This window comes from Polypterus senegalus, chromosome 12 (assembly GCF_016835505.1).
Source record: "Polypterus senegalus isolate Bchr_013 chromosome 12, ASM1683550v1, whole genome shotgun sequence".
NCBI classification, from domain to species: Eukaryota; Metazoa; Chordata; class Cladistia; order Polypteriformes; family Polypteridae; genus Polypterus; species Polypterus senegalus.
This window is the reverse complement of record NC_053165.1, coordinates 90,979,582-91,000,407: the sequence shown is the minus strand read 5'-3', so window position 1 is coordinate 91,000,407 and position 20,826 is coordinate 90,979,582. Positions and strand designations below refer to the sequence as shown.

General features: G+C 43.0%; 1 protein-coding gene across 5 annotated transcripts in view; it reads right to left on the bottom strand.

The window, feature by feature from the left end:
* col5a3a (collagen, type V, alpha 3a) overlaps nt 1-20,826 on the bottom strand; it is a 292,461-nt gene that overhangs the window by 117,492 nt on the left and 154,143 nt on the right. For all 5 annotated transcript variants that reach the window (XM_039772887.1, XM_039772888.1, XM_039772889.1 and 2 more), the window contains 10 exons: nt 20,598-20,642; nt 18,636-18,689; nt 15,359-15,403; nt 14,544-14,597; nt 14,100-14,207; nt 13,494-13,547; nt 11,919-11,972; nt 10,367-10,411; nt 9,265-9,318; nt 5,723-5,767 (listed from right to left, as the gene is read on the bottom strand). In XM_039772887.1, coding sequence (XP_039628821.1) covers nt 5,723-5,767; nt 9,265-9,318; nt 10,367-10,411; nt 11,919-11,972; nt 13,494-13,547; nt 14,100-14,207; nt 14,544-14,597; nt 15,359-15,403; nt 18,636-18,689; nt 20,598-20,642 — 558 coding nt within the window. The remainder of the gene's footprint in view (nt 1-5,722; nt 5,768-9,264; nt 9,319-10,366; nt 10,412-11,918; nt 11,973-13,493; nt 13,548-14,099; nt 14,208-14,543; nt 14,598-15,358; nt 15,404-18,635; nt 18,690-20,597; nt 20,643-20,826) is intronic.

Sequence of the window (20,826 nt, the reverse complement as noted above, 5' to 3'; positions counted from 1 at the left end):
GGACCTTCGTTCTTGGTATGTGTTGTCGGAGTACAAAATCTGTAAATTTTGGTCTATATTTTCATCACATTTTGTTCAATACAAAAACAACAGATGGACTTAAATACAGGTCACGTGCATGGACGTCAAAGGCAACATGTTTTCTTCTGAATTGTACCAACATCAGTACCGTCTGTTCGAACTGAGCAGGAATTCAGAAGACGTCTCAAGCTGTATTGATGATTTTATCACCTGTGAAGGAAAAGGCACCAGGACTAAATTGGTTTACAGCTTGGGAAAGGAAGCCATGCTACAGTTCAGGCTGTAAGCGATTACGTTACAACCTGTGAACAGAAGCAGATGCTATGGGACTGGAAATTACAGCTTCAGACTGCAATAGAAACTTGATTGCCTAAGACAAGATTAAAGAATCTGAGCGAATTCATCCACCATATTGACAGCCAGCCAGTCGGAATATCTAACGATCACATGATGTGAATCTGAAAGCGACGTCAGAAGAGGAACAACGACGACGGAAGAGCGACGTCAGAAGAGAAAACAAAGACACGTGTGACCAGTTTTCAATCCGATCGTCAGTTAACGGCATTTCGTGAGCAGTCAGTCATTAGTCAACCCGCTATTTCCTAACTACAGGGTCACAGGGGTCTGCTGGAACCAATCCCAGCCAACACAGGGTGCAAGGCAGGAACAAATCCCGTGCAGGGTGGCAGCCCACCACACATTTCGTGAACATCGATTGATAAATCAGCGCCGCTCTGGGGCTTTTATCTTTGTCATCTCTAATTCCTTTCAGTAAGTGTTTTAAGACTATATATCCAGACTTTACTATCGACTTTATTTTCTATTACTTATTATTGTTCTTTAACCCTTAAACTGCCACATACTTGGGTGATAAATGCACCCCTGGATGCCAAACACTTTTTTGCTGCACTTTTTAAGGAAACATCACAATTCACCAAGAAAAAGTAAAATTTTAATGGAACATGCAAGGAGCATCACAATTACTGCAACGCTGATCATTTTACACACTGCCAATGAACTGTAAAAACTATAAAAAAAAACTACTGCAACAATCTATTATTATATATATGTACAGGGTGCAACTGACGCCATTGATGACATTCAGTAATCTGCGCCTGAACTGGCTGCACACAAACACACAGAGTTTAGTAAAGGCTGATGCTTTCAGGCTAGTCTAGTGCACCAAGATGTTTCACATCCAAAGAACTGCCGCTCACTGCTTGTTTTTTGTTTTTCACGCCATTCTGAGTAAACTTGTGTGAACATCCCAGGAGATCAGCTCTTACAGAAACACTCAAACCAGTTCACCTCACACCAACAATCATGCTACGGTCGAAATTCCTGACGTCACATTTTTGCCCGCTCTGGTGTTTGATGTGAACATTACCTGGAGCTCCTGAGCTGCATCTGCCTGATTTTTTACATTGCACTACTGCCATGTGATTGGCTGATTAGATAATTATATGCATAAACAGGTATACATGTGACCTCCAGTAGCTACCGGTTGTCAGGATGTGAAGTAATATTATTACGATTGCTGTAAAACGGCTAGTGCACACTGTCAGAGATTGTTTTAAGGAAAGACAGAGAATAATTTTCTTAATGTCTGTTATTTTTATCAGAGGTGTACGGACTCATCAATGAGGCAACGTTGACGGACCTCAATATGTGCGTCTCGGGAACTGCAGTGGTCAGCAACACAGGAGCGCCACAGGGGACTGTACTTTCTCCGGTCCTGTTCAGCCAACATACATTGGACTTCCAATACAACTCAGAGTCCTGCCATGTGCAAAAGTTCACTGACGACACTGCTATCATGTGCTGCATCAGGAGTGGGCAGGAGGAAGAGTATAGGAACCTAATCAAGGACTTTGTTAAATGGTGCACCTCAAGCCACTTACACCTGAACACCAGCAAAACCAGGGAGCTGGTGGTGGATTTTAGGAGACCCAGGCCCCTCATGAACCCCGTGATCATTAGAGGTGACTGTGCAGAGGGTACAGACGTATCCTGGGAGTGCAGCTGGATGATAAATTGGACTGGACTGCCAATACCGATGCTCTGTGCAAGAGAGGACAGAGCCGACTATACTTCCTTAGAAGGTTGGCGTCCTTCAACATCTGCAATAAGATGCTGCCGATGTTCTACCAGACGGTTGTGGCGAGCGCCCTCTTCTACACGGTGGTGTGCTGGGAACACAGCATTAAGAAGAGGGACGCCTCATGCCTGGACAAACTGGTGAGGAAGGCAGGCTCTACTGTAGGCATGGAGCTGGACAGTCTGACATCCGTGGCAGAGCGACGGGCGCTGAGCAGACTCCTGTCAATCATGGAGAATCCACTGCATCCACTGAACAGGATCATCTCCAGACAGAGGAGCAGCTTCAGAGACAGACTGCTGTCACAATCCTGCTCCACTGACAGACTGAGGAGACCCCACACTACGCGACTCTTCAATTCCACCCGGGGGAGTAAACGTTAACATTATACAAAGTTATTGTCAGTTATACCTGCATTGTTATCACTCTGTAATTTAATATTGTTCTTTATCAGTATGCTGCTGCTGGAGTATGTGAAGTTCCCCTTGGGATTAATAAAGTATCTATCTATCAATCTTAAATAAAGAGGATCGGGACAGGTAATGAGCCAAGATTGTTACCAAAGTTTTAAACACAAATCGAAAAATCAAAAGCCTTGATGGGATGTGTGGTGACTTTATGCATCGTGCATTCCCTGGGGGATTATGGGTAAGATCGTCCTAGCAATGGGCGACATGATCATTTCAAAATGGCAGCATCCTTAACAAAACCAAAGGGGCAGTAGTGCAGAATAAACGCAACATTTCATGACAAATCCTAAAGAGTAATAAACATCAGAATCTATATAATGTATAGATAATAGGAATAACGTTATTATTATTATTTTTAATTGCTTCCTCTTGTCTGTAATTGGAGGTTTTACTGGCAAATCCAGATCTCAACAAGAGATCAAAGCAGTTTACTGGAGCACCTTTCAGAGAAGGTGTGCAGTGCCCATAAGTGCGGCCTTTGGCACTTCACTATCTGATGGAGGGCCCCGGAGTATCCTTAGGTTTTGATCAAATCCTTTCTTAAGTGTACCCAATGTTCCTACTATCATCGGTACAGTTCTTGTCTTACAATTCCACATCCTGCTGATCTCAGTTTCCAAGTCCTTATATTTACTGATCTTTCCAGACCTTCGTGATGTTTGAATCATCTGGAACGGCAATATCGATCAACAGGCAAGTTTTCTCTTTCTTGCCATGCACCACTCTAGCAGGATGATTAGCTAGGATGCTTCCTAGCTGGCCAGGTTCTGCTCAAGCTTTATAACACACTGGTGAGGCCTCATTTGGAGTTCTGGGTGCAGTTTTGGTCTACAGGCTATAAAAAGGGCATAGCAGCACAAGAAAAGGTCCAGAGAAGAGCGACTAGGCTGATTCCAGGGTTACAGAGGATGAATTATGAGGAAAAGTTAAAAGAGCTGAGCCTTTACAGTTTAACCAAAAGAAAATTAAGAGGAGACCTGACTGAAGTGTTTAAAATTATGAAGGGAATTCGTCCAGTGGATCGAGACGGTGATTTTAAAATGAGTTCAACAAGAAAACCGGGGACACAATTGGAAACTTGTGAAGGGTAAATTTCACACGAACATTAGGAAGTTTTTCTTTACACAAAGAACGATAGACACTTGGAATAAGCGACCAAGTAGTGTGGTAGACAGTAAGACTTTAGGGGCCTTCAAAACTGAACTTGATGTTTATTTTGGAAGAAATAAGTGGATAGGACTGGCAAGCTTTGTTGGGCTGCATGGCCTGTTCTCATCTAGAATGTTCTAATGTTCTTTCACTACCTATTGGCACATCCCACATGATAAGAGATATTGTTTATGTTCACAACCTTTTTTTGGTTGATATTCATAGCATGTATGTGGGCCTTGTATCCTCAGATGCTTGCACATAGTCCATTGAGTATAACTGGCTACTTGACAGAGTCTGTAAGTGAACTCAGATGGTGCAAAGTGTAGTGTGGCCTGCAACCAGAAGACCTCTAGGCTCTTCTGCCTTGCTGCATTGTCTACATTTACTGTCTACTGGATGTTTTAAGATGTTCTTCAGGTGATATCCAGCATTGAGTGCTTGCTCCTGAGCTGCTAAGATTAAGCTATCTTTCTCTCCCTTAATACCAGAACTGGGAAACAATTTCAAAGACATCTTGTGAGACTTCTGAACTCTTTGAGACCCTCCCTAACGGGACAACACATGCAGAAACGTGACTGCCGTACCTGTTGAGGGTTACTTGTCCATTGCTGAGGCAACCTCAGATTTGCAGCGCCACAGAAACTACAAGCTGACCGCTGCCACGCGCAACGTGCCAGTCGCCCGATGGATGATGTAGGGAACATAACTGGCCTGTTTGCTGTGTCTGTGTTTTGTAGAATGGTAGATACTGTAACAATAAATAACCGTGCTGTTCCTGTTCCAAGTTGAATAAAGCTGATTTTGCTAAAGCACAGAGACTCAGCCTCATCTTTGGAGTGCAAGGCAGTGACTCACACATCACAACCTGCTTATTGACAAATGGTCTTTGCAAGTCTCGAAAGAATTGTTCATGCAATGGTTTGCTCTCCAATGGTTCTAATTTTTATTATTATTATAATGAAATTCCTTGAATCCAAAACAAAAAAACAAACTCTCCATATTGAAGTCCCGAAAACTCCACATGGATGGCACAAAAACTTACCGAAAATCACAACAAGCATACTGCCATTTTGTGGTAGACTTTCATGGGAGCCGTCATCCAGTTTACGGCCTGTCTTCTCTCTCCTGTTACGCCATATCGCTTTTGTACGAACACCTACCAGATTTTTTTGTACGGTTGCGAAGTTGTTTCTAGTTCTGAACAAACGGAAGTGTGTGTGTTGTGCGGCGATTTCCCCCTGACGGGATGAAGGTTGCTGTCTCGTTTTCCAACTTATTATATTAACAGCAGACCCTCGGCTTAACAGACAAAAATATTTGCATTATTCAACATCCCAGCTCTTTCTAATGATTGTAAAAATATATTTGAAGAAAAAAAAAAAATGACATGCCTGATAAAAAATTTTAATGGAAAGAAGCCTATCGTAAGGAGCTAAGCATTTTACTTGTGTTTCGCCTTCTGGAAAGATGTGGGTGTCCAATGACGGGTATACTGTAAGTATTGTACATTATATTATTCATACTTACACATTATAATAACCTTTTAATATATTCTGTACATTGTAATTTCATTTTCAATATATTGATAAAACACATTCGATTTAAAGGACATTGGTCAATAACAGATGCCCCTTCCCCTATCAGTCCGCTCAACCGAAGGTCTACCATAGTTTGATCTTCTGGCTTTTATTACCTAACTTCGATTCTCATCTCTCATTTTGGCTTAACAAATTAAACTCCTTTCCAGCTCTCGACCCTTCACTACGTCTTACATTTTAGGGCCTTGTTTAATTCTCACTTACCGATTTCGACTTCAGCTTGCTCTTCTCACCCCCCATCTCCTGATCCATAATTAAGGCTCATGTCTGACTGCTGCTATCCACACACTCATTACATTCCAAGTGATTTTTAAACCTTCATTTCTCCTAAATGACATTTTCCAATAAGTGATGACAAATTACAGATAAGGAGCGATGGTTACCTGTTCACCGGGGGGTCCGGGAGGCCCGTCGTTGCCGGCTGTGCCCTAAAGAGAAGAGAAGAAGTTTTAAATCTGCACGTTCATCTGGAGTGGAAAGGCCATTCCCTGACCTGTCTGCTCAGATGCCATCACTATACCACCCTCCCGCAGTGCTCTTAATTAGCAGGATTTACGCAGGTCAAGAAGTACTATTTTAATCTCAATTACTACTAATAAAACCCTCCCTATAAATGACCACTAAATCGTCTGCTTCAACAAAAATGGAACCTGAATTGCCATTCTGGACAAGTGGAAAGTGCCGCTGGTGACTAGCAGGTCACCCTCAGTTAATGTGCCGTGACATCATTAAAGTCGAAGAGCAGCCAGTTAGAGCAAATTAACAGCGATCTCGTAACGGCACCTACAGCCGGGAGGAGAAGGATAAAACGCTTCAATCCCAGGAGGTCTCGACGGTGATTAAAATAAGTCGAGGGGGAGATCCGATGACGGTCTTATTAGGAAAATTGAAAATGAACTGTAAATCGCTCACTCCGAGCTGGGAAGGGAAACATCTACGCAGGGAGCGAGTGCGGTAAAAAAGTCAAGTCCAGGAAGGTTTATAGATGAGCAGGACGCCTCAGGTGAACAGCTGCTAACAAGGCCGATTCGAGCCGAGGCTGACAGTTTTATTGAAAAGGGAGAAAAGATGAGCTTCTACTCTTCATGAATCCTTGGAGGGTAACAGGGTGGAACCTCACCACCGGCTCTCCGGGGAACCCCAAGCATGTCAGGTAATATGTCTTTGTATGGCAAAGTAGGTGACAGCACTGGTAAGTGGTAAGCGATAGACACGCTTTCATACGAGACACGCTTTCTGCACCTTGAGCCAGCAGTTTGACTTCACCCTGTGTCACACACGCACGAGTAAAGGGGCAGCCAAAGGACCCGACGTGTCGCGTGAACCCGCAAGACAGGGGAAAAAGCCAGTGCACGGACCCATCTCTCTGCTCTCTCACTGGAAGGACGATCCGCAAAAGAGCCCGGGGGCCGCGAGTTTACTCCCCGTTCTACAACCAGACGATCGGGTTCCTTCCGCATCACGTAAGTCATGTGTCGTCCCTCCCTGATGACATCACCATGCTCCCAGGATTCCCCGTTGTTCCCGACATCTCTTTCGCCGTCCCCGCCATCTTGCCACCAGAATGTTATCTGGGCTGATGTATACAGCTAGACTGTTTGGACTGACCCTAAAGAGGGAGACTATACAAGGACGGTTTCCCCAACACTTAATCTTGTCTCCGTGTGCTTACTTTTACACGTGTTACCTTCGATGGGGCTCAGGAGATTGTCGTAAAGATACCTCAAGGATGGGGTGTTACAGAAGTGCCCCGCTAAGCCAGCAGTCTGGAGGGGGGAAAAGGATAGTGAAGTCGGTGTGTAGAGAGAGACAGACAGACAGACAGACAGATGGACAGATCGAGAAATTAAAATTTTTAATAGACACTTCATTACTCGGTAGCAGTCATTACCGAGACTCTTTTCTGGACTTATAAATAGCCTGTTTAGCTTAGTCTAACCGAAAAATGGCACACAGTTACAGACTCGAATAAATGCGCTTCTCCACCAGACCAGGGGGAGATTATGTGAGCCGTCGAATGCGCCACACACTCGAGGTATTCTGTGTGCCTCGTAATTGTGCTGCGAAATCTGCTATTCCTCTTCCACAGCAGGTGAAGTGATGTATTACCTCATCAGTTTGGCCTGACGCACCCCATATACACACACACCTCTGACCGGGGGTTTTGCTCTCACGAAACGTCTCGGCAACAACCCTGCACTCCGCACAGGTAGCCAGTTGATAAAGTGCGATGGATATGCGCTTCTTGGGCCGGGACCGACTCCCTCATGTAGGCAACGGCAGGGGACACAAGGGGGCCTGTTGTGCTGCGCAATTCCACGGATGTTGAGCTGCTCATCCTAACATTTTGTACCCACAGCTCCTCCGTATAGTCACTGTGGATGTGGCCTCTGCCGAGTATAGGGAGTTTGCCTTACAGTATTGTACTCCCTCGCTCTCATCGCCTCCACGGTGATCGTAGATGTAGTTGAAACAGCAGAACTGACACCCATCATTTCAGTTTTTTAATTTCAGGTGATAAAACAAACTTTATTTGCATAAAATCACTCCGACAATTCGCATTTGTGTCGACTTTTCAGAAGTGCCACTTCTATTTTACGCATAACTGCGATGGAGACATGGCTACTGACACAGAGAGAAGGACTGAGTGACGTAGAGATGGTAAGAAAGACTTAGAGACAAACACTGAGAGTGAGTGAGAGAGAAAAACGAAGATGGAGAGAGTGACAGAGACAGAGAGATGGGGTGGAGATTTGGGAGGGAGAGAGATGGAGAGATTGAGAGTCACAAAGAGAGAGAGATGAAGAGAAAGATGGTAAGACAGAGAAACACTAAGAGTGAGAGAGATGGAGAAACATAGAGAGATGGAGAGACAAAGATGGAAGGACAGAGAGATGGAGAGAGAAAGACAGAGAGATGGAGAGACACAAAAAGATGGAGAGAGTGAGAGAGACAGAGAGATGGGGCAGAGAGAGAGAGAGAGATGAAGGAACACAGAGGGATGGAGAGAGAAAGAAAGAGAGACAGTGAGATGGAATCAGACAGACAGGGAGATGCGTTGAAAGAGATGGAGGGAGACTGAGAGACTGGCAGCGAGACAGAGAAGAGAAAGAGAGAGAGAGAGAGAGAGAGAGAGAGAAAAAGAGAGAGAGACCATGACATGGAGAAAGAGACAGAGAAACAGAGAGGCAGAGAGAGTGGAAAGGGCAGAGATAAGGATAGAGAAATGAAAGGAAAGAGAAAGAGTGAGAGACACAGAGAAATGGGGAGACAGTGAGAGATAGAGAGAGAGAGAGAGAGACACACAATGAGAGGAGGAGAGAACCTGAGAGACGCCAAGAGGGACAGACAGGGAGAGAGAGAAATGAAAATAAAACAGAGAGATGAAGAGAAGAGACAGATGGAGAGATGGAGTGGGACAGTGAGAGACAGAGGAGCAGAAAGCGAGAACCAGAGAGACGGAGTGACACCCTCATATGTGCATGGAGGACTTTTTGTGATTGTCCCACTGTGGTTTTGTTGGGTTGGCAAGTGACCGCCCTACCGGACAGATGAGGGAATCGGAGGTGTTCAGTAGGCCCTCTGGACAGGTATGGGTTTGCTTTCTCCAAAACATGCAACATGAAAAGAATGAGCCTGAGCCTAAAGGTTAGGCCAAGGGCTGGAGAGAGATCAGGGGGGCAACCGGCTAACCTGGGTAAACTTTTAAAATAGCGGTCAACTTAGTGATGATGAGGATTCTCTTGTTGTGTTTCTGACATAACCTTTGCAGACTTTGTGCTTTTGCTCCACATTTGGTTGTCCTACCTTATGCTATAACTGGACAAACATTGATTGGTTGGTTGGTTGTTTAGTTGATTGATTGATTGGTTGATCAGAACCTTAATATTCATCACAATCTCACTGCCAATAAAGGCAGGCCTACCTTTAATCCTGCTTTGCCAGTAGGTCCTCTCTGGCCTCTGCTCCCTCGAGCCCCCTAAGGAATCATCAAGACACGTTAGATGCATTACTAAAGCCATGTCTAATGTAGAAAAGCATTTAGATGTTTTCATGCCTGGTTGTCAGTCTAGCAGAATAAACTTCACAATCAAACATCTTTCATTTTTTATCCACAGACATTTTTTGACTAGACAAGGACTGTTATGAAGCAGGTCTCTATTAACATATCTCACTACTGACACCAATGTGAAACATTTGCTCTCCAAAGTTTCGATGAACCCAGGCCACCTAAGAAGTTGACCAGTTGCCCAACTCATTTCTGAGTGCACATCCTCTCTTGGGAATCTATGACCCCCTTTATACTTGCAGTAAAATGATATTTACAGCAAAGATGCAGATGTTTTCAGCAATGCTACCCTGATCAGGACCTTGCCATTTGTCAAGAATGGGGGTGTCTTACTGGGACTGATTTATCAAAGCCATAGAGGGGGTTACACTGTATACCATAACAGCTTCTGTTCCCATTCCCAGAAGAGAGGATGTCCTGGTCAAAGAGGAGTGATGTCACATTCGGCCCCCTCCTCACCCCTCCCTTTCTGCTCCAGGTGACATAAAGGTAAACCACAGCGGGCGACTATTATCATTCAGCCAACAGTAACCATCGAGACTTGAGCTGGGTAATCTGTGCTGTTCCATGCTTCATTTCTATACCTATGCCAAAATTAAGGAGGGGGGGGGGGACTCCTGGCTGGGACCCCAACTCTTTTTCCACGGTCCTTGTCTTCATTCTACACATGATATGCCTTCAGATTAACCCATGGCCACACTGCTTTTTTCAGTATGCAGTAGTGACACCTCATTCCCATAACAAAGACACTGTGTGACCCTGAGTAAGTCACATCATCTCCCTTTGCCCCACATGGACAAAACTACCTGTGGAGAGTTGCTATATATTTTAATACAACATTAAATAGTCAGTACGTAATAATAATAACAACAACACGTAGGGCAGCAATGAAGTCAACAACTTCTCATATAGACGTCTGGGAAGAAAATAGAGATGAAGGAACATCCAACACACTTACATTGGGTCCTCTTTGACCTGCAGCTCCTGGTTGTCCTGCTGCCCCCTGAAAGAGAAAACAAATCAAACAATCTTCAGGAGTCAAGTAGTGAATAATTCAGATGTTACCTGGTTTGTTTGTCCAGCCTTGTGGTCCTTCGTAACCTCTACCTCTAAACTCTACAATGTCCACGAAGGGCAAGTGACAAAAAATGTAAAGGTGTGCCACGCACAATTAAACATGGTGACGCGCAGAATTAAATTTGGTGTCGCATAATTAAAAAAGGTTATGCGTTGAATTAAATGTGGTGCCTCACAATTAAAAAACATGACGCGCACATTCAAACGAGGTAAGGCGCAGAATGAAATGAGGTGCCGCACAATTAAAAAGGTGACGCGTAGAATTAAATGTGGTGCCTCACAATTAAAAAAGCACCGTGCACACTTAAGATGACGCGCACATTCAAACAAGGTGACGCGCAGAATTAAGTGAGGTGTCGCATAATTAAACGAGGTGACGCTCCGAATTAAAACGTTGCATTTTTCGTTATAAGTCATTGCACTGGTTAAAGGAATGCCTTGTTGTCTCGAACAATAGAATACTGTGCAGTATTCAGAGCTGTCAAACATATGGACACTCGGAGCACATATAAATCAAGAACGTGAGGGTGGATTTTTATTTTTTTTATTTTTTTGTCTTTTTTGCTTCTATATTCCTCTCCAATGATATAGCACCCGATCGAACGTAAGATTAACACGCAGCATGTTAGTTTACAAATAATTCCTTTAGATATTGCTATTACAAAAAAAATGGAATGTAAAATCTTAACAAACTGGAAGAAAGTATCAAGCACCGCAAAAAAAAAAGTCGGGGAGCACTCCAGTTTACTTTGGAATCGTTTTTATTTACTATAATTTAAAAAAAAAAAAACTATTGCATGGAAAAAAGGAAATAGATGTCCGCCTGGTAATGTACATACATCAGGAAGTGTGATCGCCAACAATTTAATTGAAAAAAGAAAGCTATTTTAACTTTCCCTCACTCAGCGCACCACTTAACCGTAAACTTCCCCTGTGGACTGACAGGCAAACCGTTGCCACCAACCAGTGTTTTCCTTTTGTTTTGCCGAGGTACCTACCCTTTCTGTACACTTGAACATGTCGTCACTCGTCACCCATCTGATTGTGAGCGCGTCGTCTCCAATTGTGCACGTCACCGCGTTTGTATGTGCGCGTCACCTCAAGTGTGTGCGTCACTTTGTTTAACTGTGCGAGGCACACCTTTTATTTATTTATTTATTTTTTGACACTTGCCCTTCGGGGCCACCATAAAACTCAGAATGCTAGTCCACGAATCCAACCACTACATCATTGTACCCTTGGATATTTTTATCAAAGTTTCAAATGCTGAATATAATTCTGGACCTTAGGAATGGCAACTGAACATACAAATGGACAGCAGTCTAATTTTAAATTAGGAGACAACATCCATCAGATCTGACCATCTGCACTATGGTAGTCACCTCAGACTTTCAGCGGCATGAACATGGATGTTGTTAGACTCATCCACTTACCCGTTTGCCTTTCTCTCCAATAACTCCTGCTGCACCAGGAAATCCTACAGAACCCTGAAGTGAGACAGAAATTATAAAAAATTATATTATTATACTGCATATACTTCAGAAATTACTTTTTGGATTTATCAAAATTTAACCATCTTGTAAGAGTTTGACATCTCTGCCACACTATACTGCCGTCTCTTCATCGGTTCACTGCAGTTTAGGAGTCATCTCTCAGCACAATCCTGTACCTAAAGGGATATTACAGGGTGGGAGACTCTATGACCAGCCATTCTAGACATGACGGTGAAATTCGAGGGCAGGCAATTCACAGTATCATGAAGGAATGGACAAGGGTAGGGGGAGGTTAAGTAAAAGACCGGGAGAGGCTGTCAGGACTCCTCCAACACACTGGGTGGCAGCAAGTGAGCCCAAAAATTGTGGTGCCCTGGAACGCTCAGACAAAAAGACGTCAGGCCAGGAAGCACCTCCAGGAACATGACCTTTTAAATAAATGTCAAGATTCGCAGAGAAAGGATAAGGTGGTCATGTCACATCACTAATCCTAACCATGGGAGGAACCTCAACACACACACACACACACGGTAGAGTCAATTGGTGACTCATCTCATCTCCAGAGACGGAGCAACGGCTCACTGGTAGAAGGAGCTGGAAATTGTTCTTGGGTTGCTGCTTTGGTGTGTTACTGAGTTAAGTGAGAGACACCTAACCTAAATGTCACAAAAAAAAAAAACTTTAAACATGCTTAGGTCAGGCTGAGGGACAGTTTAACTTAACACTTTGGAATTACACTCGTTCATTTAACTTTTATTAATTAAAATAGACAGTAAGGGCACTATATAAGAATGCTAGACAGAGAGACAGACAGACAGATAGATATGAAAGGCACTATATACAGTATAAAAATAGATAGATAGATAGATAGATAGATAGATAGATAGATAGATAGATAGATAGATAGATATTAAAGGCACTATATGATAGATAGATAGATAGACAGATAGATATGAAAGGCACTATATACAGTATAAAAATAGATAGATAGATAGATAGATATTAAAGGCACTATATGATAGATAGATAGATAGATAGATAGATAGATAGATAGATAGATAGATATGAAAGGCACTATACACAGTATAAAAATAGATAGATAGATAGATAGATAGATAGATAGATAGATAAATAGATAGATAGATAGATAGATAGATATGAAAGGCACTATACACAGTATAAAAATAGATAGATAGATAGATAGATAGATATGAAAGGCACTATACACAGTATAAAAACAGATAGATAGATAGATAGATATGAAAGGCACTATATACAGTATAAATCAGATAGATAGATAGATAGATAGATAGATAGATAGATAGATAGATAGATAGATAGATAGATAGATAGATAGATAGATAGTAAAGGCACTGTGATTGTAATGATTGTAGGCACTGAGTCTCGAGGTAAACGCTGTGCCTGTGATGTTCCCAATCTTGATTGTGACGTCTCCTCTCGGATTCACTGATGGACTCCATTAACACATAGACAGCAAATACAAACTGCCCGTACCTTTGCTCCCTGCCGTCCCGGGTACCCTGGTAATCCTGGAACTCCAAGTTTACCCTGAGAACAGACATTAAAGAGTCATTTCACATCAGCTTATGGCGTCTGTATGCTTTACAACACACCTTTAGTGTTACTCTCTTGATATCCTTTATTCAAATTACAAGTGGCTGCTTTACATGCTGACTTTACCTGGCGCAGCTTTTCTTTTGTAGGAATGATATATTAATGGTTGCTCCTTTATTGATTTACTTTTGTATTAGTGTGACAGGTGAATCGAGCTCAATGGGCAGGTCCATACGTAGACCCCATATCCACTTGTGGGGGTGATGCCTGAAGCAGTGAGCCTTTTCTCATTTTGGCCTGGCATTTAGTGAAGGATGTTGAGGATTGTGGTGAATAAGGAGCCATGTGTGGGCTCAAAGAGGGGGCTCACCAGTGCTATCAGACTTTCATTGATGTGTACCAAGAGCATAACATATATCCATTAAGAAAAGCAGCATAAGCTCCAACTACAGAAAACTTAACAACTTAATGAAACATTTCTACTAAAATAAGCATTTTTCCTGGTTAACAGTCTGCTTTTTTAAAATATTAAGAATAATGCAATACCTTCTCTCCAGCAGGTCCTGCTGCTCCAGACTCCCCAATTGGTCCAGCCTGCCCTTTTCCACCTTCTGGCCCATCCTCACCCCTGACACCTGCCACTCCAGCATCACCCTAAAAGAATCACAGGAGATGGCGGCTGAATTGAAATGAGATGCTTATCAGCTGATTAACAGATTTGAACTGTGTGGTTCAACCTGTCAACTCGGGTCGTGCTTCTTTGTCAATGTTTAAATCCAAAATAATTTACAGACAGTCATACCACAGATTTTGTATACTTGTGTGCTTGGAGCATCCGGCCTGTGCTCAGGGTCTGGAGGTGAGTCAGTGTTGGGGTTGAAGTGGTGACCTTGTGGTGTCCAGTCAAGCCCCTTAGCTGACAAGCCACCAACACACTGAACAGGATTTATTTCCCAATTACAAATATAATTAGCCAAAGCTGAACCTTACCCTGTCTCCTTTGATTCCCATGTCACCTTTGAATCCTGGGAAGCCATCTTCACCCTGTGAATAACAGAACCAGATAGGAGTTCATTGTTTCTTTCTTCATAAAATGAAAATTCTAACAAAGGTTTGGCTGTTGAACTCTATGTCAACATTGGAAAGAAGCAAAGAAGATCCAAATATGTATACGCTTCCAACAAATCAATGACTACAGGAATGAAGTCTATCTAGGTTTATCATGAAAAATAAAATGTAAAAAATTGCAGGAGTTTCATATTTGGAATTCATTAAACTCACAAGTGGCAATGACAGTAAAAACAGCAACAATGATGTTAAAATCTGGATTTAGGAACCAATAATGCAACCAGGCAATTAACATTGAAATTAAAGAGTTAGCAAAGGAGCGATCTATCTACCATTATATAGTGCCTTTCTCTCTCTCTCTCTCTCTCCATCTTATCCTGCTTACTATACTAAAATTAAAATATATCTAGCTATCTATGATATGATACATTTTGTATATATAAATTATAAATACTATCTATCTATCTATCTATCTATCTATCCTATAGAATGCCTTTCTTGTTAATCTGAATTGTAATCCTGCCTACTATACCATCTTTCATCTATCATATCATTTATCTATATAGTTATATCTGAGGGTGCCTTTTGTATCTGTCTGTCTATTTTCTATCTTTTTCTATTTATTATATAGCAAACTGAAAATCTGTGTGTATGATGTAGTACTTTAATATCTAGATGTCCCACCATTATCTGCGTATAGCCCCTTCCACTCTCTCCATCCACAGACTGTTTCTTACCTTTTCACCTTTACTCCCTTTGAGACCTCGGACTCCGTCAGCCCCCTGTGTACAGAAGGTCACACATTCCCATTAGTTGTCACATACAGTGGCATTTAAAACTCCATATGATGCTGTGGCCTGATTCTTGTTTGGGCAGATCACATAAAACTAAACTGATCAGAGGAAAGATCATTTCCAGTAGCATGCAGAGTCTATCGGCATGCTATAAATTTGCCCAGTTTTTACTTGATGTTTTGCAACAATTTTAAGCCTTCCAATAACATTACAGTACATTTGATTTTATGAATTGCTCTTTAGCTTTGAAATATGTAAAAATGTAACACCCATCTATTTTCTAAACCATCTTCCCCAGTATGTGCTCTTGGAAAGTTGAAATTGAATCTGTTTGTAAGGCAGGAGCTAAGTCAGGACAGCATTTCAGTCTTTTTAGATAATTGCGGCACCCATCTTATGAACGTACCAGACACATTTTGGGATATGTGAGGAGGGTGAGACATGCCATGGGCACAGGGAAAGCATGCAGACTGCATAAAAGCAATGACTTTGAACCCAGGTCTATGGAGCAATCATAGATAGATAGATAGATAGATAGATAGATAGATAGATAGATAGATAGATAGATAGATATGTATGAAAGGCATTATATTATGATAGATAGATAGATAGATAGATAGATAGATAGATAGATAGATAGATAGATAGATAGATAGATAGATAGATAGATAGATAGATAGATATGTATGAAAGGCATTATATTATGATAGATAGATAGATAGATAGATAGATAGATAGATAGATAGATAGATAGATAGATAGATAGATAGATAGATAGATAGCCTAGTCTACTCCATTTATTCTGTCCACCCTATCGACAGGTGCAGTCAGCCGTCTATTCCTGGCTCAGGTCCTCTATGATGGGCCCTTGGCAACCATGGGGTGCCATGCCAAGCCACACTTGTCTCCCGCTGCTTGTCCCTTGGCCTCTGTGGGAGACACCACACATCGGTTTGCTCCTACTCCCTGGAAATTGCTCCTCTTCTTCAGACTCCATTTTCTTCTGCATGGGTTCACTCCTTCTTGTCTCTCTTTTCCTTTCATTCATTCTCCTCTCCCTTTGTCCTGCATTTCTCTTTCTTTGCTCCATTTCTGCCCTTTTTCTTATTCCATTTCTTTTTCTCTCTGCCTTATACTGCCTTGATGGGGGGCCAATGTGATCCATCGCCCACTCTGGGGAGTGAACTCGGCATCTGCTCGCTTTTACACGTGAGTGTGCGATCGTGCCAAGCTACCTCTGGAGTGGCGCCATCTTGTGCACAATTGTATGTCAATTCCGAGTGTGCACGTTCTCAAGCTCAATTATTTATTTAACACTTGCACAGTGCCATGGACCCCTTGTCATGGGGCTATTTCAGATTTTTATTTTTTAATATAGTTGTAGAACATTTCTGGGTTATTGAGTGCTGCTAGATGAAGGAGAAAAATAATTTTAGCACAAGGTAGGAGCATAGCAAAATGTGAAAAAAAGTGAAGGGGACTGACAATTTTCTGTTTCAAAAGTCACCTCTCCATTTAATACAACTGATACACCCTCAAGTTCAATCAGTTCAATTTGCCCGGCTAAACCATACGCATACAGTATCATGGCCTCTTCCAACAGCCTCGAGCTGAATGACTCCCTTTTCGTTTTAAACAGCAGATTCATTTACTACAGTCGTCTCAAATCCCGTCCCTTACACCATGGATGCCTGCCTCAGAATCAAGTCAAGACAAGTTGGGGAGCATGCAACCCGGCTACACGGCGAAAAAACTCAGGATCCTGGTTTGCAACTCCCCAGGCAGACACACGGTCCAGTCCCACCCTCCGGATATGACCCTCCCAGCCAGGTGTTACGTGGGCGACCCCTTGGCCTGGTCCAGCCACTTGTGTCCCCAACAATGAGGATATGACGAGCTGGATCACCCTCAGGGAAACGCGCCACATGGCCGTAGTGCCGTAACTGATGCTCTCTCACAATGCAGGTGATGTGCCTCATTCAGGACTCCATGAGCAACACAAAGTCAAACCAGTGGTACCCAAGGATTTTTGGGAGAGACACAGTACCAAAAGGAGTCCAGTCTTCGTCTCAGGTCACTGGATACCGTCTATGTCTCGCAACCATAGAGCAAGACAGGAAACACCAGAACTCTAAGGACTTGGACCTTCGTCCTTTTGCATAGATATCAGGAGCACCACACACCCCTTTCCTTTGCCTCAGAATGATGGCTGTATTTCCTAATCTAAAGCACCTGCTTCACACATCCACAGAAATAAAAAGGAAAGAGATAACAATAACAAAAAAAAAAATCTCTGGAACTGATTTAAAAAAGTGTACGCAGAAACAGAGGGAGCCCCCGCCAGTCGAGGAAATTGCAGCTTGTGTTCTTTTGTGCATCTTCATCGCCTGCCACCTTGCAAACACGTGTGCGTGAGCGCCAGACGGACTGCGAAGTTAAGTGATGTCTGATGTGTGCGCTGCAAAGCGATTGTAATGGAGTCGCAGGCTGCCCACTGCGGCTCGGCGAGGCCTTTGCGTTTACAAAAAAAGATAAATGAGGAGAGAAATCCCATGGCTGCCCTCCAGATAATTGATCGGAGGAGATGGAGAACATTATCAGGATCGCAGTATGGCACTAAAGTTCTCTAATTCAAGTCTGACTCCCAGAATAGAAGACCCTCTTTTGTTCTGTTCTTCACATCATTCCCAAGCATATTTGGAAAGGAATACACTGCTTTGGGCGTGTGGATTACTGGATGCTGGGTGACCTGCTGGATAAGAGGACTGCAGGTGGGCAAAATGGGGCATGGGAGAAGAGTATGGTGTACCAGAGGCACCATAGGAGGATAAATGCAGGGCCTTCCATCACAAAGGTGTGTCATCATACTAGTGTGGGCAGATGGGTACTTTTAGGGGTGGCATGCCATATTTCAGAGGTTCAGCAGGGGGAATCAACATGAGCATCAAAAGAAATGGTGGCCTAGACAGAAGCATGACTAAATAACTATAAGGGGTGCCTAATCCTCATAACAGGATGAGGGTGAGACCACAAACAAACACCTCCAGGTCCACAGGTGGTGACATACTGCTCCAGACTGGAAGAGTTGAAACAGCGTTACCTCTGGATGAAATCTGAAGGCATAGATGCAGGGACATGAGGAGCCACAAGGTGGTGCTCAAACCTGGGGCTGCTAGAGAAGAAGCAGTAAGTTCTAGAAGAAGGACACCTCGACACTTACCTTGACACCTCGAGTCCCAGGGTATCCAATGGGTCCTTGTGCTCCTGCTGGGCCCTAGATGGTAAAATATAAAAAAGTCCCTTATTAAAGATGGCACCATCAGGTTAAGCACACTGTCCACGACTGATAAGCCCTCAATGTACCCACATGGTCAGAAGTCTGGTTGGTCCCCCTGTTGGGGGGGTTTGGGGTTCTCTTTTAGCTTTTCTGGCTACGACATCTGTACACTGCACTTCAGCAGTCCGATATGTATGAAAGGCATTATATTTAGATAGATAGATAGATAGATAGATAGATAGATAGATAGATAGATAGATAGATAGATGTTAATGTTAGTATAGTAGGCAGGATAAAATAGATATATAACACAAAGACCACCACTACTCCCCCTTTACACTCCTCCTTCTCAGCACAGATAGATAGATAGATAGATAGATAGATAGATAGATAGATAGATAGATAGATAGATAGATAGATAGATAGATAGATAGATAGATAGATAGATAGATAGCCTAGTCTCCTCCATTTATCCTGTCCAGAGCTCACAGTAAGAGGAGACACCTATAAGGTGCAGTCAGCCGTCTATTCCTGGCTTAGGTCCTCTATGATGGGCCCTTGGCAACCATGGGGTGCCATGCCAAGCCACAATTGTCTCCCGCTGCTTGTCCCTTGGCCTCTGTGGGAGACACATCGGTTTGCTCCTACTCCCTGGAAATTGCTCCTCTTCAGCAGTCCGAGTTTGCATCAAAGTGAGGACATACAAGAGGGGCGAGGGGCACCACCTTGTTGGCACCATTCATAAAAATCAGACAAGAATCCATCCATCAAGTGTGCATTTTAATTTGAGTAAACTGTTGATATATATTATCTTTAGACAGTCTTTTCATTTTTTAAACCAAAAAGCTTGGTTAGTCCTTGTCAGCATATTTTTTATGAACAGCGCACAGGCTGTGGTGCCATTCTGTGTGTGTAACTATACAGAAAAGAATTTAGCCTTGTTATAAGGATACTTTGACGTTCACAAAAGAGAAGTCAACAGCATCAGAAGTCTGACCATCCAGATGTCTAACTAAGTGGGCCCAGTGAGGTGTGGCAGGCAGTTGGTATATTTGGTGGTTGCAATTTTTATCTGTGGTATGAGTGGGCACAAATGTACCATCAGCCCTCTCTATAGGGTATTCCACAAGACAGTGTCCCATATTGTTGAATGTGGAGAGCAAAAGGGGCACTGGGGAATGGCTGAATTCTGGGGGTGGGGCTTAAACCACATCACAGGAAAAGGGTGGAGCCTGTCAAGGAAACACTGGGTAAAAAGGCAGAAGGGAACTCTGGGTAGAGAGAGTATATATAAGCCCAATGTGCTGTATACTCTAACTATTTGATAACATGGCATTGCCTACCCCATTTTACACAGTTCATGTTCATGGGGGTCAGAGCCTACTGGGCAAAAGGCAGAAATCCTGGGCAGGGTGCATATGCATAAGCCCAATGTGCTGTACACTCTTACTTCTGGATAACATGGCATTGCCAACCCCATATATTGCAGTTCAGGTTTATGTGGGTTAGATCCAGTGCCATCAGTTGTGGAGAACGATAGAAACTATACTATATTTGGGTGCCGGCCATTCAGATTGCCCACTCGTGCACAAACTCAGGGTGCCAATCTGGAATCACACTTGCTTCTTTAGGAATATAGGAGGAGAAAATTCAAAAGAGAAACCCTCACAGACACATAGGGAAAGAAGGCAAACTCTAAGGGTGCCAAAGTCCTAACCACTGTGCTGCCATCTTACTGGTCAAATGAAATGCAGGCTAATGTTACAGAATCATGAACGACAAAATCAATAGCAGCCAAACACATACAGAGAAAAATCCACAAATAAGATGTTCTGTGTCTCCATTGCTGCCAAGGCTTTAGCCACCATTTTCCAAAGAGTGGTGAATGGGAAATCAGGGACTTACATGAACGCCTTTCTCTCCTGGTGGACCTTCTCTTCCTGGGTGACCCTGAAAAAAACATTTTAAATTAGATACCTGTATAGGTAATGGTGACCTAATAAGAAGTGCCAAGCAAAGTATGCCGAGGGGGCACCATGCTGTAGGATGCTTTCAACTTTGTTCAGTTTTGTTTTTCAAGTTTACCTTCAGATCGACAGAGACAAATGTGTAAAGAAGCAGTGGAGTGTGACCC